Source organism: Streptopelia decaocto (genome assembly GCF_964273445.1).
Source record: "Streptopelia decaocto genome assembly, chromosome: 15".
Lineage (NCBI taxonomy): Eukaryota > Metazoa > Chordata > Aves > Columbiformes > Columbidae > Streptopelia > Streptopelia decaocto.
In genome coordinates, this window is record NC_138670.1 from 135,597 (window position 1) to 153,953 (window position 18,357).

Below are 18,357 nucleotides of genomic sequence, written 5' to 3' on the forward strand. Positions count from 1 at the left end.
TAGGTTATTTATGGAGAAAGAAGAAACTGCACGTTTCACACAGAGCTATGGCTGTGTTATGTAAAACGCATGTTGATTGCTAGTTTACTAGTGAGAGCTGGTATCTGCTGTCACTATTTTGAGAGGCTTTACATTTGAAGAAGAGACAACTTAATCAAAATCACCTAGATTTTACTGCTTATTGAAGTAAATAAGGCTGAATGTCTTTGAAACAGAAGATTAGTTGGATCAATGAACCATGGGTAATCATCAGTGCAGGGTTTTTTTACATTAAAGAAATGGTTTTATAACGAAAATAACGGAGTTCAAGATACTGCAGTGACAGTTTTTCTTTACCTTCTTAAGGTTTTTATCACAAAACCAGCATTTTAGGACAACACGTTTGTGTGGTCAAAAAGTTGTATGTTAGCCAACAGCACAAATAGACGCTACTATGATCAGTAGTAGAAAGTGAGAATTATATGAAATACTAATCTGGGTTATATTTCTGTGGAGGCTGATCTTTCAATATACATTTCCATAGTCTCTGAGACTGGCTGTCTGTATCAGACATATTAGATTAATGCTCCAAATGGAAAAGTAGAAGATATAGGGAAATTCATTAAGCTTGTTCAAGTCTGTCTTGAGGTTATCTTATACCAGTCTCTGAAGGGAAAGACAAGAGGAGGACCCTCAGCAGGTCTAGCAGAGTGCATCCTGTATATCATCTCTGGCAAGATATAAGCTTATCTGTTTTATTTCCAGGTATATTATTCCTGTGGTGCAGTGGTGGAATCGATGGGAAGAGGCCTGATTTTATCACCAGGTTTTCCAAACAACTACTACCCAGGGACACACTGTGTTTGGCAATTTTTTATTCCCATGAGAACCCATCTTATCTTCGAAATTTTTGATTTTGACATTTTTGAGAGCTCTAGTGAAACTCCAACCACCTGGGATGTCTTTTCAGCCCCTGCTAAAGCAGGAAATAAGGACATGCCTTCTCTTGAGGAAAACCTGGATTTTGCTGTCCGTACCACAAAACCCTCTCTCCAGACCAGGATGTCGAAGGTGGCTCAGAATCTGAGCAGCACAGGAGATCAGTCAAAGGACATTGCTGGTCACCTAGATGAACTTCCAGGAGCTGCCTCAAAAAAAGATCAAGCCAAACAAGAAGAAAACCAGTCGAAGCAGATGAAGGAATCCAAAGCAATTACCAAGGCTCAGCCAGAACTGCCATTCCCTGTGGCTGGTAGTGCCACAATGCAAAGGCAAAATACCAGTGGCCTGGAAACAGAAGAGAACTTGAAAGAGAAAATCTTTCTTGCTCACCTGGCTGCTGGTGAGAGAGAGGAAGTTACCGCAGAGAGCTGGACTCCTCCCACAACAGTGTTGCCCTTGGAAATCTCCTCCAGCCCACAGTCGGCAGTGGACATCTGTCCCCATGATGTATTATACGTTTCTGATCTCATCACATTTTCCTCTCGCTTCTGTGGACCAAATTCACCTTTAAACAAGACCATGGTCTTCGGTTCCTCTCTGGAAATGGTTGAGGTTATCATGGAACTGATCACCACCACAGACCGGGGCCGAGGCTTTGCAATGCTTTTTGAATACAAGAACATCACTGACCCCAGTGCTGTAGATGCTGTAAGGCAGGAGACAAAGGAAAACATGATGATGCTGGCAATTGTAACAGGAATCGTCATCTTTGCACTTGCTTTCCTCTCTACCCTCTGCATAGCTTGCAGGTAAGATGATGCATATCCGAGCCTTTGAAGCATGTGCTATTATCCATACAGGAAAAAGGCCAGAAAATGAAGTTACATTTCCTTTCCTCTGCTAATGCTTGCTGTCCTTTAAATGTAGTTAAGTGTGTGGATACAGAGGAGATCAATGCCAGTCACTACTCCTGCCATAGGCTCCTCAATTTTCTTTCCCAGTCCCACAGCACCAGTGCTTCCATTTCATTGTCTTTTTCCTGCAGAGATAGATACCTGAAGGGTGAGGACTTTCTTGGGCATTATTTTGTTTCAATGGCAGTGATACCTTTGAATCTCAGTTTTGGGACACTAGCTGGCCAATGGACAAATGCAGAATAGAAAGATCATCCTCCCGAGCAGGCTGAGCTGACAGCCACTGTGTCTGGAAAGTGATTCCACAGTTTGACTCTAACCATCACTAATGCTCTGCAGAAGAGTTAATAATAGCAAAAGTATTGCCATTTAGAATTAAGATTAAATAATATTTTCCACTCTGTGGCATGTTTTACCCAGGAGACTGTGTAGGCATTTGAACTCCAACGCACCTCACGCATTAAGCGGTCATCTGCACATCCCTTTGGCTGCTAGGGAAGAGCTGAGAGCCATGTGGCAGTACCTGTGATTGTCTTCAAACATCATTCAAAATGAAAAGGTCAAGTGAGAAGATGGTCAGGCTGGGTTGCTTATTTCCACATCCTGATGCTAACCAGTTACAAGGCTAAAACCAGCCAGTGACAAAAGACTACCTCTCCAGTCAGTTGCTTTTATTTTACATATTTCTTTTATCTATATCTAGCAAGAGAAATTCTCCACCTCCCAGCATATGTTTGCATTTGTCTTACTAACTGCCTAGTGAAAACATTTTTGTAGAAACAGCGATTTTTTTTCCTTCCAACAAATTCAAAACAGAGCTCAAGCTCCCCAGGTTTTTGTCAAAACAAGCAATATTTTTCAAATGTTTTTACTTCAATGAAAACATCAGGTAAACTGAAACAAATACTGTCTCTTGCAGGGCTCCACTGTGGTGACAGGGTATTAGCAACAGCATTCATTTCCCAGTGACAGCAGGCGACCCGTCTTCTCTCTTCCTGCAGCCACTGCCCCATCTACTGTGCATCCTCCAACCCAAAAGGCTTCAGGATTGCCCGGCCACTCCTGGCCACTTGGACTGGTTGGACAGAGGAACTTTGTTTTCCTCGTCCTTTTGGATGCTGCATTTCTAGCTCTTGCTGAATAAACACAAAATACAGGCCGTCATACTGAGTACAAGAGAACGTGGGCAAGGTGGTGAAGCTTAAATACACTCTCTCTTGCTGTATATAGAAATTCCTGCTTTCAAGGTTTAAGCTTTTCATAGTCTTAAGAGTTAAACTAGCATGTGTTACATCTAACTAACCTTTTTCCTTTTTAAAGAGTACGCAGAACACTAATTTAGACCACAATTTTTTTGCTAGCTCTAAAGGAAAATGTCTGGTGGAAAATGTCTTCCAGATAGTAAATACTTTATTTTTATACCCTTGCCAATCTTCAGAAGAGACAGAAACACGCTTCCTTCACTATGGCAGCACTCCAGGCTCATACGCATGTTCAGTTGGCTGTTCGTGCTCCATTACTCCTATTTAATTTCACTGTAACTAGCCATGAAGTAGAGTACTATTCAAACCAAAAGCACACTGGCAATCTAAGACCTCACTGGCTGAAGCCAGGCCATGGTGCTCACATGCACAGTTTGGATTTTTGCTTGTCAGATGTTTACAAAGTAAGGTAATATGATGCTTTTGCTAAACAACAAACAAATACAGAACAATTTCCACACCTCCACAGCCCCCCAAATGTTTTTATGTTCTGGTCACTGTGAATACATCCTACCAGGGGTCCTGTGCCACAGGCCCAGGATTGGACTTGCTTCTTGTAACACCAGCATCTCTTCATTGCCCTACAACTCTTTTTTTTTAAAGGAAGATATGTACCAGTCAGCTATTGACTGTATACAGATAGAGACCATCCCTAGACCTTTAGCCTCTTTAAGGGCCATTTGCTATCCCAACTGCTTATATTCCCTGCATGCTGTTCCAGGGAGGCCTTGATTACAATACTTCATTTTTTGGTCAGATTTAAAACATTTAAGCAGGATCCAACACATGTGGAAGCCATGATCTGTGCTGAGTAAGCTCACTTGTATTGCACTGGAAGAGTCTCTTTTCCCCTCTCTACTGCGCTGACTGCTTTGAGGATATTGGTCTCTGGCCCCAGAACTGCTGGTGCTGGCTAGAGCCTGCCTGCACTTCCCAGCTGTGGGGTGTTTAATGCAGCTCACAATAAGACTGCATAAGCCATTAACCATATCTAAACTCCTTTCAGTTTGAGCCCACAAAACCCTATTTTATGCTTTTTGCCCTACATAAGTGCTTGAAATGAAGTGTCAAATGTGTATTAGCTACAGCCCATCCTCACTGCAGAAAATGTCAGGATGGCAAGGGGTGGACAGTGGGGAGAGATGAAGATGCTTTAGGACGCAGAACACTAATTTGCTCAGAAACGGGACCGGCTATCTAAGGCATGATAGTACTCTGACTGGAGCGTGCATCACAAAGGATGCTAATGGTAACCTCAAGGTCTTGGCCTTGTAAACTTGTCTTTCTTTTCTCTTTTTACTTTACTTGTTCCTCTGGTACCAGGTTTAGCTGTTTCCTCACCCCCTTCCATTTCTATCTGCTGCTCTTGCTCAGCTAAAAGTAGCAGGCTCTGCCTTGCCAGGGGTAGAAATGGCCTGGGATGGGCTTGGCACCTACGGCCACTCCAGTGCACCAAGTCATCTGCAGTGTCTGCTCAGGCTCATTGCATCCAGCCAGGGCAAAGCTCTCTGGGGAAACTCCAAGTCTCTGCCACACTGCAGCTTTTGTTTGCTCTTTGGCGAGGGAATGAAAGCTTCAGTTGTTAGTTGGCCAATAATTATAATTACTTTTGGCCACGAAGCCTGGCTTGAGTAATGGGGTATTTTTCATTTTCTTTCCCAAGCCCCAAGAACAACAGACATGTCCACTATATTTAATTTTAATCCTGCCCAATGTAGTCAGACTTTTGCTCGATGGTTGCAACCCATGGATTGCAACTACATTTTTCTTCTGCATAGCCTTCCAATTACCTGTTTCCAATTACAACCCCCTAAGTGTACAGCTATTTCATCAAGTCATCACGTGCTGGCATCTCTCTCCATGCAAGCCGCCCAGTCACTGCCTGCAGCCTCCTTGTCACCTGGGAGTGAAACTTTTCCTTCATCATATAATGCCCTCCTAGAGAATCCTGGTCACTTCGGGGCTAAACCCACACCTTTTCTCTGCCATCTTCATGCTAGTCACAACCTAGAAACCTTCCTCTGCCTGTTGTAGCTGTGTCCTCCCATTCCTGTCCCTCTCCATATCAGGCTGGTTTAGTTAGAGACCTAAGGCAGCTAGACGTAGCTAGAGCTGCCTCCTGGGGAGCGCAGGACAATCTCCATAAAACTTCCAACACACTTGAATTTTTTTTTCATTTGACAAGTTTGAAGAAACTTAAAAAAAAGAATTACAACTTTTTTAAAAATTATGGCAACTGGTGTATTTGCACATTAGCTGTGTTACATCCATGAGCTGCACACTGATCTAAATCACTCATCTCCTTTGTGGCAAGGCACTGCAGCACGCCACAGGAGATATAGTCCAGCTGGAAAATGAGCTAAAGACAGACCAAGGTCCCTGGTCCCGGCAGCGAGCACGGCCTCCCAAGCACTGTGGCAGCAGCTCTGAACAGAAGGGAAATAAAAAAATCTCAAGTTTCCACCAAAATTGTTGGCCAAATCTAGAAACTCCCTTGGCGTGTGTTTGTTTTCAACAGTAAATCAAATTGTTCAGTGGAAATCAGACACTCAATAACTGAAGTCTGATGAAAGGAAGAAGTTCAAATAGGGACATTTCAGCCAGTTACCATTTTTTAACCCTAATTTAAACTTTGGAAAGAACAGGATTCTTCAGTGCATTAAGGAAGGGCCTTTCCTGCTTTAGCCCTGAGCTCCCCCAAGAAGTCCAGACAGTGGCCAGTGCTATTGTGCATCTAGAGTAACAGCTGTCTGGATCTCTCTGGATTAAATTCTCAAGTGCCAACTTGCTCTCCTATTTTTCTGTAGTCTTGTCTGTATTCACTAGGAACAGTACTGGAGGTGCGTCATGGGTTTTTGTCCTCCCTCAATTCACTTGTCAGTCAATAAGCATTTTTTGAGAGATCCAATGATACAGTGAAGGAAGAAAACCCACCATGCCTGAGATGCAGCAGATGCTGGCTCTTGGCCAGCCTCATCAGGGGGCCTCTGGGCCCCCATTCTTAAAAAACAAACAGTAACGAAACATTGACTGAAAACTTGAAATCTTGGCTTCAACACATCAGTACAAAAAAACCCTTGCATGGAAGAGATTACATGCCTTAAAACAAACCAGGCCCTCCTACAAGAAGAGGAAAAATGCCAGCCAACAGCACGGATAGCAGGGGAGCAGTAACATGGGTCACATCCCATCTGGTCATTGCCGTAACGCTCCCTGGTGTCTCTGCACTGTCCCATGGAGAACTGCTGCACACAAAGACAAAAATGCACTTGCCTCAGTCATTACTGAGTCCATTAGTGCCAGCCTTCCTTTGTGACACATTTAAGCCTTATTAATCCAAAAGTAAATAACGCCAGTTGTTTCTTAATCTCAGTTTTAGTTAAATTGTATCTCCCTTCAGCCAAGAGGTATGTTTCACCCAGTCATCATCAGCCATAGCACTGTCTTTTAATAAAATGTTCCTACAAATGAACAACATCTGATGCTCTCTGCTTGCTAAATATAATCAGGCATGCAACACTGGCTACACAGATGAAATATTCCGTCTAACAGGATAAAAACGATGTCACTGCCCAGACCAAAGGCAGGATATCAGTCCCCCTGTTTAGCTACTGACGTGAAAGCAGCCGGCAGGGGTGAGCCTGGGGGGACTCGGCAGAGATCTGAACTCTGTTCCTGCTTTTGCAGTGATTATGGGAAGAAGATGACAGGTCTTTCCCCAGATCACTTCCCACTACATGAGCATATCACCTTCTCCCCTGGCCTCCAGTCCTCGTGGCCCTGAGTCTTTGCAAGTATTTTGGATCCTCCTGTAGGCAGAAGAGCTCATAACCCGCTGAGTCCTCCTCACAGGATGAGCACAGCTGAGACCTTCCCTTCTGTGGATCTTGAACTCACTTGTGGGCTTGTTGTTGTTGTTGCTGTCTCTCCTTTTCAGGCAGAGAACGTGCCCCAAAAGGAGCTCATCCAACGCACTCAGTGACCAGGAGGTTAGTGCTAATGGCTTCAGCAATTTCTGTTTCTCTCTTTCATATTGGCTGTTGCACTGTTTATCAGACGATGTTTACTGGGGCATGTTCTGAGTTGTAGAATGGGATCCAGAACTCTGCCGTCGATATCAATGAGCTCCAGCTGGTGGTGCCAAGTCGGGAGAATGAAAACAACAACCACTCTGTGAGCCAGGAGCAGGCGGGTAAGCACGGGGCATCACCAGGAGCAGGTCAGGGCACCCCATAGCCCCCGGAGAGTTAATCAGATAATTTCTTCCCTGCAGTTCTCCTCGCTGTCTTGCCCATGCACAGCTGGAGAGCTGCTTCACAGCAAAAAGCCTTTGTTGTGGGAGCTATCCCTTGCTGCTCTCCCCCCTCGCTGGGAGGGTAATTCCCCTGGCAAGGAGCACACACGAGCACGGCTCCAGGAGGCTGCCAACAAGAGCTGTCGTAGCACATGGCACTGCAGAGACACTGGGTTAGCAGAGCAAATGTGTTGGGTGGATTCAGGCTGCTACAAACAACCTACGAAGATACATAAATTGTGGAAGAGTTTCACCTGCCCTGTGCCTAACCTTACCTGGAAAGGATGAGCTTTACAAGGGTTGTGTTGACCTTGGTCAGCTTTGACTACTGGAGCTAACTTTTTCCTGAAGGTCTTTATGGACAGGACTGCTTTACATGACATCTACCTCACAGCGTGTTTCCAGGACAAGAACACCCCAGACAAGCTGCAGATAATGTCACATGCTGCAATTCTGAGTCACAACACATGAGTTGCATCAGTGCCCCTTTTGGTTTCTGAAGGCCAACAGAGAGCTACTTCACATTATGTTGCCACACACCATCAGTTTCCCACTAAACCATCAGCCATTAACACACAGCTCTTACAAGGATATTTTCATAAAAAGCTAATTCTGTGCTCCCAGCCGTGACAATTTCCTATCTCCTTCTTTGGAGAAGTCATTGAGGAGGTTGTGGCCAGAGTTCTCCTAGCCTGGGACCAGATGTACAGGCCTTGAGGACACGTGCACACACACAACCCTGTGGCAGTCCCTAGACTGTAAGGCTGCCTGCGGGAGCAGCATCACCAGGTCCAAGCAAAAAGCACTTGGCAACAAAAAGCATAGCTCCCAGTATTTACAGGAATGAGTAAATACAAATAAAGCACGAGTTGAGCAAGTCTGCAGGTTTCTGATCTGCAGCACAACCCTGCGTGTTTAGTACAAGGGATTTCAGTTTGGGTCTGTCTTTATTAGAAAACAGACCCAAGGGTCTCCTTTTGTTTTGTTTTTAAAAGCTTGCAGTTTCAGGAGAGCAAACTGTTGGCTTGGGGTTTGTTCTGGCTGGTGTGGCAGACAAAGCCTGCTCTAGATTTTCTGGGAAGAGAAGGAGGAGGGTTTGTCACGGGAGAGACAGGAACAGATGTTTTGGACTCTTGCAAGCAGTCTTTACCGATTCTCTTCTTTTCTCAGTCACTTCCTGCAGAGGCAGCACAGAACTGTCTCCTCAGGACACTGACCCAGATGCGCCCTCCTCCACATCTGCAGTGACCACCGAAACTGGGAGCGATGAAGTGTTTATTATTTCTGCTGGACCTGGGGCCAGTGGGCTGAGCTTTACCACCTATAGAGTACAGGTAGGAATGCTCTTCAGCATCTCTAGCAAACCACAGGATATCCCTCTTGGACAGCACTTGTATCTGCCCGTTCATGCTTGCTGCCACTTGGCAAGAAAGCCTGTGACTAAGCCAGTCAGTTCTCCTAAACCTCAAGCTGAACTGCCATCAAATGGTGTGGGCTGTGACCCCCCAAGCCAGTATCTTCCCAGCTTTGAGAAGGGCACGTGCAGAAGTCTACCTTGGATGGGAAAGGTCTGCCCACAGGCAGCAGGACCATCCCTCAGAAATACATTAACTGGCAAAGATATCACTTACAGCAACTAAAGGACCTGGGAGTCAGACCTGTTCCTGCCCAGCACTACTGAGGGGTCAGGGAAGTTAATCAGCTTGTTATAAAGCTATTTCACTGCTATTTAACTAACGATTAACATTGTATGCTCCAAAAATCAAGCTCTTCAAGTGAAAACAGTGGGCCCATTTCAAATACACACACAGAAACCTGGATCCGTTCAGTAAGTTCTCTCTTATTTTAGCACTTTCCCTGCATTCCTGATCAATTATGTGTTTAGAAACAGAGGATAGCTCAGAAGTCTCAGGTCTGGCTGCCACCTCTTCAATAGTGCCTGACAGAGCACACCCATTACAAGTTTATATTAAAGCCTTTTCCTGGTCAATACTCTCCTCTTCAGCGCCCTTTCTTTTTTTCTCACAAGAGGACAAATAACCAGCAAAAGAAACTCCCATGCCCCAGGACATTCCATGTAACACTCCCATCACAGGATACAAAACAAAAGCATTCTGTACCTCTGTACTTGATTAGTAAGTTAGCCAGGAGACCAGGCTGCTCAGGATTTTCCTCCACTAGCATAAGACACATACTAAGCTTTTCCTTCAGTTAGCCACACTAATTAACAGTAAAAAGGGAAGAAAGGAAAGCAGCTCTCATGCTTTCCCTTGCCCAAACACATCACCTTCTGAGGAACAGGGCACTGTGAGCTGTGTCAGTGCCCAAACTGAGCACTCTTGAACACCTCTGCTCCCCAGTCCATCCCAGGGAACAGAGCTTCACCTGGTGGCAGTCACATACAAATACAGCTTCCGAGCAGGAAAAAACCCCTCGCTTTCCTTCCTCCTTTCCCCAGCCCAGTCAGAATGAATAAATACACTTCAAAAGAAAAACCAAAACACTGATGTCCCGCCATCCCTTCTGCAAGTCATCTAGCAAAGGAAATACGTATAAAAATAAAATACATAGTGTTAAAGCAGTTCTAAGTGAACATAACACAAAGAATTACAGTGACTTAGCATGTTACTCACAGAGGAGCCATCTCCTTCTCAGTCGTGCCCTTGCCATACACAAGCAAGTTAATGCTCTCAACTAAATCCCTTCAAGAACAGAAAACCTACCCAGGAAGAGTGGAAGGACCTATTTAAAAGCACTTGGTCTTTACCCACAGCTGAAGACTATCCTCTCTAAGGCGGGTGTAAATAGAGCACAGCAGGCTAATTACAAACCTGCACTCAAATGAGATTTCCTCAGGCCACTTGAGTTACCCAGGGTTACTAGATGTTAGAAATACAAACGTGTTTACAGTTTCATTGCTAAATGTGTATTTTCAGGGTGTAAAATGCAGTTGGACAGCCAGCTCCTGACTTTAGCCTCTGAGCCCCGCTCAGGGTACGGAGCAGAGCTTCTGTGGACCAGTGCTAGGCAGGCAGGACGAGTTCTCCACTGGAATGCGGCCACTGTCTTGACAGGAGCTAAGCTGTTATCCTCATGTGAAAAGGCCTATGAAATCCCCAACCTTCACAGTTTAATAAGTAACACCATCAGACTCACCTCACCCAGGGTGCTTGACTAGAGAAAGCAAGGTGTATGGAGCTTTCATTAAAAAAAGGATCCAAATTTTTTTGCTGAGAAATGGTGGCTGACCACTTGGTCTTGTGAGCCTCAGCTCTGCTGGGCCGGAGCCAGTAATAAATTGGCTTTTGCTTTTTAACTTTTAAAATCCATTTGAAGAGATCAATCCCCTGTCAGGAGGCTAGAGCTGGGAGAGCAAACACACATCTCTGTACGTGGCCTACAGGAGGAAAGGGAGCGCAGGATGGCTTTCGGATGGCTGCTGAGGTGGCCTCCAGGAGGGTCGTGGCTTTCTAAGTCTCATATAGTTTAATTCATCATTCAGCCTTTGGCTAACTTATAACTATGACCTCTGACTTCAGACATTACAAGTTTCTGAGTTTCAGATGCAATGGTTTAACTAAAGAGTATTATCATGGAGGCTAAAGAAACATTTTTTGCTATAACATTTTCAAAAATCTAGAAAATGCATTACTCATCCTCATAGTTACATTCAGTATATCTAGCTCAAAACCAGTGGCTAGCTTTTACACCAGTTTGGAAGTAATTATAATAATATTAGAATAATAAATCCCAAGACAGCCTGAAGAGGCTTCTGAGGAGAAGACAGCTGGCTGATAAATTTATTTATAAAGATCGTTACTTTAATCAAATCTAAGAGCTTAATACTGAAACAAACTTGTGCAGAGCCTGGAACTTCACCCAGCTTCCTACGGAGATTTTTCTTCGGCTGTAGTAGCCCATCCATTTCCAATATGACGTTTTCACTAAATAGTTTATTTAATTTGCACAAACTTGAGAGATTAACAGAAGTAACAAATGACAAGTGTCTGGTTTCTCAGGACTTTTAAATTCAGGACGGTGTGGGATTTATTTCAGACCATCTTTAAAGACTGTGTAAACTTCGGGAATGTGGATTTTGCATTCTTCTCATGACAACCACATTCACGCAGCTGAAAATTAAAAATACATATAGAGTAGGGGAACAGGAGGCTTATATAAATAACAGGTGAAGTATTAGGAAGAAAGACAGGAGATTCATAGGACAGTCAGAGATCCTTTAACTTTTCTATTTTTAAACCCACATCAAATTAAAGAGAAAAAACGTGATTTAAAATGCAACATCAGAATGTACAGAAGAAGCATAGAAGAGATCTTTAAAAGTTATGTGCAGTTCATTCCCATATCAGATGAACTCTGCCTATACACAAGAGCTGCTGACAGTGGTTTAATGTGGTCTCACCTTCTGATTATGCCAATTTTACACCTCTCTGGATGTCCTGTTCTCCTGCCGAAACACATCTTCCAGCCGAAAAGCATTTCTTATGTGAAACTAAAATCTCCTTGGTTCCAATCTGGGCCCCGTGCCTCTTGTTTTATTCACCGCAGACACTGAGAACCAATTATTCTCTTTCTCTTTGTTTTTAACTGTTTTTATTTCTTCATTTTCCCTAACATAGACTAAAGAGCACCACTCACTTCAGTCTTCCCTCCTGAATCATGCATGTATGAAATTTCTGCGTCTCTCCTTGCTTGCTTCCAGTAGGCCCCATCCACCTTGAAGTTTGGTTTCCGCTCAGACACAACCAGAGCCCTCCAAGAGCAGAGCAGACTGCAAGAATTATGTTTTACACAGTGAAATGTACTACTCTGGTCTGTCAGATATCTCCAGTACAATAAACCTGTACATATTTGTTGTACAGGGTGTTTCAAAAAGACGGACCCAATTTGAAATCATCGAGCGCAAATGCCTCGTGCTGCGCGGTCGCCGTTCTGTGGACGTGCGGGGCTGGGGCTGTGGCTCTGGGGAGGCACCGAGTGGCAACAGTTCCAAACTCTGTGTCCCGCCCTTTCAAGTGGTCAAAGGCCCATTCATGGGCAGTTCGTGGTTGCAGAGATGTAGTGATTTCAATTGGGTCCATGTTTTTGAAACACCCTGTATTTGGTTAGTGAGAGTGGTAGGACTTTATGCAACTGAAATTGCCCAGTTCAGCATTAAACCTGAAACTGGGGAAGCAAAGTAAAACTTTCACTCTGGGAAGGCAGTGAACTGCAGGCCCCACACTGGAAGAGCAATGAGAAGCTGTATTCGTGTCTCTTGTCCTGAGAAGAGAACCGCTGACAAAATCAGTCTCTTGTGCTAGCAGCATATTTTTTTAAGTGTTTTAAAAACCTTTTGATGAAAGATGCTGTAAACTTCATAGAATCATAGAATGTCCTGAGTTGCAAGGGGCCCAGAAGGATCATCAAGTCCAGCTCCCGCCCCTGCATGTGACCACCCCACGGTTCACACCACGTGTCTGAGGATGTTGTCCAGTCTCTTCTTGAAATGATCTTTACTCTTTTCAGGACAAAAACCTAAAAAGAAGTGTCACAAGCCCAGCCTCAGTGTCCGACTGGCTGACTTGTAGTCACACAGCGGCAGGCGCAGACGCTGCTGAGAAGGGGAACGTCCAGCTAGAAAATCACTATCCCAGACAACGGACGTGGAGTGCCCGCACTTTCCACGATCTCCTGGCTCCAATACCACAGCTACAGAAAAAATGGTGTAGCTGGACAACCAACAGTCCCTTCACAAAGCTGGTTGACAACAGTGTAAGTTGTGCAAGGAGTCCCTGCTAAAAAGTCCGTCCCCCATCTTTCTTACAGGCCCCTTTTAAGAAATGAAAGGCTTTCCTGAAGTACTAAGCAGCTGTATTTCCCAGGAGTTAATACCTTCAGACTAGATTATCTCATTTAATGTTCTGGTATGTAACTTTTTTCCCTGGTTACGCCTTAAATTTATTTTAATTGACATATTACTATTGCATTGTGAGGAATCCATAGGTGTGGGAGGGATATCTATGTTTCACCGACTGTAATCATCAAACCAACACCTTGTTACAAAGCTAATAGAGAATGCTGCTGCTTCTTTTAAGGTAGTAACAGAGAGCTGCTTTTCACAGCATGTCTACTAATTTATCATTGTTTTGTGTAGAGTTTTGCTACAGCTGCAAGATCCCAGGATGTCCCAACCAGGAAGGTAATTTCAGCCACTGAGATCGAGGGAGCATCAGAGACTGTTTACTCCGACTCATCTGCCAGTAATGCCTCCTACCCCCTCACTCTGTCTGCACAAAGGCAGCGGAAGCTAAGCGCCTGCAGTCTGAAAAAATCCAAGTTTGGGAACCCTTATTTTGGATTTTTTGCCAGTTCCCCTGACAGCAAACATGTGAAGTCCTTGGATCCCTCAAGACATCTAGGGGCAGCATCTCCGGTTAACAGCCAAAGCCCCCAAAATCCTCTAGAGCCCTCCAACCCACTGAAAATCAACTTGGTCAACGGTTCAAAAACAAAGGAGCTTATGGCAGAAACAAACAAACCAGTTTTTGTTATTTCTGAAGAAGGAGATGATCAACAGCCTCTGGTCCTAGCAGAGCATCTTAGTCAATGTGGAGACCATCTGTCAGAGCAAAATGCTGTGTACGCTCCGGCCGTGCCAGATAAACGGCCGTTGGTTCTGACTGTTGAGGGGAACAGTTCTGCCAGCTTCACATCGAATCTGCCCCTTTGGGCAAAATCCCCTGGTTTATACAAAGATCATGTGAAGGCCCACAGCTCTTCCAGGGACCAGCAGAGCTCATCGGTTGTAGATGCTGATACCTGTGAGACCTCACAGAACTGTGACAGCCTGCCTGCTCCTATGCCATGCCAAGCTTCCGTCCAGTGACACCCTCAGAAAGACTGAAACATCAGCTCACAAAAACAGAGGCAACAGTGATCAGAGTGGAAGCTGTGCTAAGTAGTTGAGTGTAGCAGTCATAGATAGATACAACTTTAAGAGTGGTGTTCTCTTCCCACCTGTTGGGATTGGGATTACAATTATACATACCATAGCACAGCACAAATGCCGTCTTCCCTTCTGCTCACTAACCTCCCCTCTGCTCTTCTGCACGGAATTTTGATGTGGTTTATAGAAGAAAGCATCCTCTGAAAAGGTAATTCAGAGTGCAGAAAACCTTTTCTGGAATGAGAAATGGAACATCATCTGAGATGGATACATCATAGTTATATCTGAAATGTGAATCAGTCCTCTGTCACTGCAGTATCACTCGAGTCATTCTGTTAGGCGCTATGAGTTAAATTCTGTTAGTAAGTATGTTTGTACAATGCAAGACAAGGGTTAGAATTCAATTATGCATGTTTGTGCACAATTGTGTAAATGTAATTTTATGCATTTCCTAATTTCTGCCCTCTAGCACAAAGTTTACCAAGCATTAGCATCTCTAATATTAAAGACCATGATTATCTCATATTCTGACTCCTTAGAAAAGTGTGCAGACAAGCTGAACACCGGATGCTAGTTCTAGAGAAGTCTGGTGTAGCTTCATCTTTGTTGGATCTACATGGACTTAAAACATCTCAATCCACTACATTAAGTGACTCCTCATTGAAACAGGACCACGTGTACAAAACCACTGAACACTTGGATAGCTGCAGCTGCTCTGATCCTATATCCACCAGCTATTTATTGCTGGTCATGCACATTTAGTAGAGAACTAATTCCCTTCCTTTAGCAGGCAAGGCTTAGAAGACAAAGTTAGGTGAGGCAAACTTTGAGTGCTCACTTTCTTTAGAAATGAACTACTAAGTGGCTGTGCCTCCGTGATTACAAACCCAGGGAATTCAATGGAACGCTGAACCAAAGGGAAGCCTGCTGGTCCTATTGCCTTTAATAACCCTATTAGTATTTTAATTGCCTCCTGGTGATATTTTCCTGTCTTTGCAAGAGACTCCTGCATATTCAACCCACACCTTAGGATTATTTTGCTTTCTAAATGAAAGAAATTCTCTATGAAGCTGTATTTGCAGCTGACACAGCACACTGTTTTAAAGCAATAGCATGTCATAAAACAGGTGTCAGAAAGAAATCTTCCATACAAGTCTTCCCCTATTATCAGCTACAGCATGTATCAAGTTATCTTAATCCTTCTGTGTAAAGGCATTTAAGTCCGATTCCTGAAATATTTAACTGAATTATTTATGATTTCACCTGCTATTACAGCTTCCATTTGCCACCTATTAATGTCTGAGATATGCAACACAGGATTGTAGGTTTTGCCTTATATTTTGATTATGTGTTTGCGTGTCCATGTAGACATAGACGCCTTGCATCTGGTAGCAGTGAAAGCGAAACCAGCAAAATGTGGACAGCAAACAAGTCTCTGCATTTGTTGTTACCAGACTGCACTGAGTAGTTTTGAAGCACAAAAGTTGGGTGTGGAGTTTTTTGTTGTTTCATAAATGCTACATGATTCAAAGTGAAGAGTTAATATATTTATGATTTAAGAAAATATTTAGAGGTCTTCAGTATTCTAATAATAACTTCCATTGCATTGAATTCATATACATTGTAATTCAGAGTCAATGTTCTGTTACTTATTACATTTCTAAAGATTGAAGTACTAAAAATCTACTTTTGAAAAGTACTTGTGTTCAGTTATTTACAGTAGCTACATTTGAAGGGCTGGGAAAAAAAGCCTTTTTCAATAAAAGCATGTTTAACTATTCATTTCTAAAATGTAATGACATTTTATTTATTTTGCTGAAAGACTAGATTGTATGGCACTGCCTCAGTGCACCAGCACGTCACACGGTATATACCAGCACAGCAGCCCCTTACCAGTTGTTGCAATGGAAGAGCACAAAAGCTGCTGCGGCGCTCAGTCAGGACTACGCTGTCTGATTTCTCCTCAGTAACCCCACAAGAGAACAAGGTGGTTGTTTACCCCGGCGTCCTCTACTACCAAAGAGCAGATTTTTGCTAAACCTGTGAAGACTGCTGCCAGAGGCTGGTTTCTGGGCAAGTTTGCATTTCCTATCACAGACTGCTTATCTGAACACTCGGTACCTCTTCCATTATTACCTATTGTGGCACTATAGAGCCACAACTATACATGAGACACTAAATCAGATATCCTGTGTTCAGCATGGACTATATACATACACATGTTGAGAGAGGCCCTTCTCCTGAAGAACATGCAATATTGAACAACGCTGCTTATTCTCAGAATGGACGTGGGCGATACACCAGGCCATTCAAAGGTGATGCCTTCTGCCGCTGGAACGAACCAAGCCCAGCGCCGAGCCGGCGCCGGCCCAGCCAGCAGCGCTGGAGAGCCGGGAGCGCAGCGCGCGGGAGGCTTCGGCTCCTGACTTGCCCTTCGAAGTTCCTATTTTTCCTTAGGCAGATAAAGAGGTACTCGTGTTTCATTTTGTAGCTTTAAAGAATTTATAAAAGAATCTCCTCCCCTTGCAGCCAAATGAACTATTTTGAAATTCTCCTTTTCCCCCACAGGCACAGAAACAGTTTCCACCCATGCTCTTCAAACAAGTCTGTCCTGGTTTTGTTAAAAACCAGACCAGTTCTCTTTCAGTGATGTTCCTTTCAGCTCAGTTCTCCTAGGTGGCTGTACTTTTCTGAGGTTTAGCCTGCATATTTTTCCTAGGATGCTGTACTTGGTGCTGATAAGAGACCAACGGAATGCTGAAGCAGCTCATGGTTAGATTTATTACAATGGTAGCTAAGAAAGACTGAGAAGTTTTCCCACGTTCCGTTGTGAGAGGGGCGTGTTTGAGGAGGGGTGGATGGAACAGGTGACTAGAACTGACCAACGCAAGTATTCCATCCCATAATCGTCATACCCCCTATGTAAGAGGGTGATCACGAGGGTCACTCTCTCTTCGCCCATGGCCAGCATCAGGAGAGGCCCCTGTCTGTCTGTCTGTCTGTCTGTGACCCACAGCCCTCAGGCCCTGCATCCTGCACCAGGTTCCGTTTGCTGTGCAGTCCCGCCCGTGACTTCGGGGCCGGAGCTGCACCTGGAGCCGCCAGCTCCGCACCCCCAGCTCTGCTGCTGAGCGACGCCAGCGCCACATCCAGCGCTCCAGATCGGGTTTGTATAGTTTGTATATAATCTCTATTTATTAGTAGCATTAGTAAAACCCCTTAAAACTCTCCAACTTGCAGTCTAAGTCTCTTCCTTTCCCCTTATCTTTATCATCTTTCCAATGTAAAGGAAAGGGGTGGTGGGAGGTGAAGGAATAGCAGGGTCTGCCACGGTTTAGTGCCGCCTTGCCTTCAACCTTGACAAAGTCACAGCACAAATTTAAGAAATTCTGAAAGCTCCGGGTGGAATAAAGTGCTCTAATATTTTCAGCTGTAAATATTGACTAGGATTAGTTTTTAAATAGCGTTACTTATGGCATTTATTCTGTTGCTAGCAGTTATATTACTTCGGAGAGCCATGCTGCCACTTTTTAATGACAGAAACCCTCACAGCTCATGCATGAGCTCGGGATTCCGTTTTACTTTTGTGCTAATACAGTCGCTTCACTGTGCTCCTCTGCATACTGTAACCAAGCAGCAAATGGGATAAGCATGCTAAACACTTGCTGAGGAGGAGGAAAATCATTTCAATCACAATTGCATGGGAAGAAAAAAAAAAGTCAAAAAATGTTATGGAGCTAACAGGAGGAGTATTACTTTCAGTAAAACTGGATCTGAATAATGTTCACTTGGGCTTTTTTTAATTAATTATTCTGGAGTATGGTAGACAATCCCTCTAGCCAGTGTGTTAGGTAGACTGAAAAGGACAAAAATATGTGGGCATTCCCTATTTTTCCATTGTTAGGAACAGAGCTTCAAAATAAAGCCTGATGCTATACGGCCTGACAAGAATTCTATGGGTTAGGTTTCTTACTGTCAAGTGGTTAAAATAGTTGAGAATACAGTTTCAATGGGAAAACA

The 18,357-nt window shown here is 44.0% G+C and overlaps 2 protein-coding genes across 5 annotated transcripts in view; one reads left to right on the forward strand and one right to left on the reverse strand.

The window, feature by feature from the left end:
- Positions 1–771: 771 nt before the first annotated feature.
- On the forward strand, positions 772–14,423 carry LOC309446697 (uncharacterized protein). The gene is made up of 6 exons (XM_082066663.1): positions 772–1,730; positions 7,035–7,086; positions 7,187–7,289; positions 8,562–8,725; positions 12,918–13,163; positions 13,546–14,423. The coding sequence occupies exons 1-6, from the start codon at positions 778–780 to the stop codon at positions 14,275–14,277; spliced, it is 2,250 nt and encodes a 749-aa protein (XP_081922789.1). The 5' UTR covers positions 772–777; the 3' UTR covers positions 14,278–14,423.
- The window catches only part of CHFR (checkpoint with forkhead and ring finger domains), a 45,135-nt gene continuing 28,326 nt past the window's right edge, over positions 1,549–18,357 (reverse strand). For 2 of the 4 annotated variants that reach the window (XM_082066657.1, XM_082066658.1), the window contains exons 18-20: positions 14,440–14,571; positions 12,048–12,180; positions 11,171–11,521 (exon numbers count right to left, since the gene is read on the reverse strand). In XM_082066657.1, coding sequence (XP_081922783.1) covers positions 11,444–11,521; positions 12,048–12,180; positions 14,440–14,571 — 343 coding nt within the window. In that variant the 3' untranslated portion in view covers positions 11,171–11,443. Of the gene's footprint in view, positions 1,628–11,169; positions 11,522–12,047; positions 12,181–14,439; positions 14,572–18,357 lie in introns of those variants that run through there. The other 2 variants (XM_082066660.1, XM_082066659.1) reach the window with 2 other exon arrangements.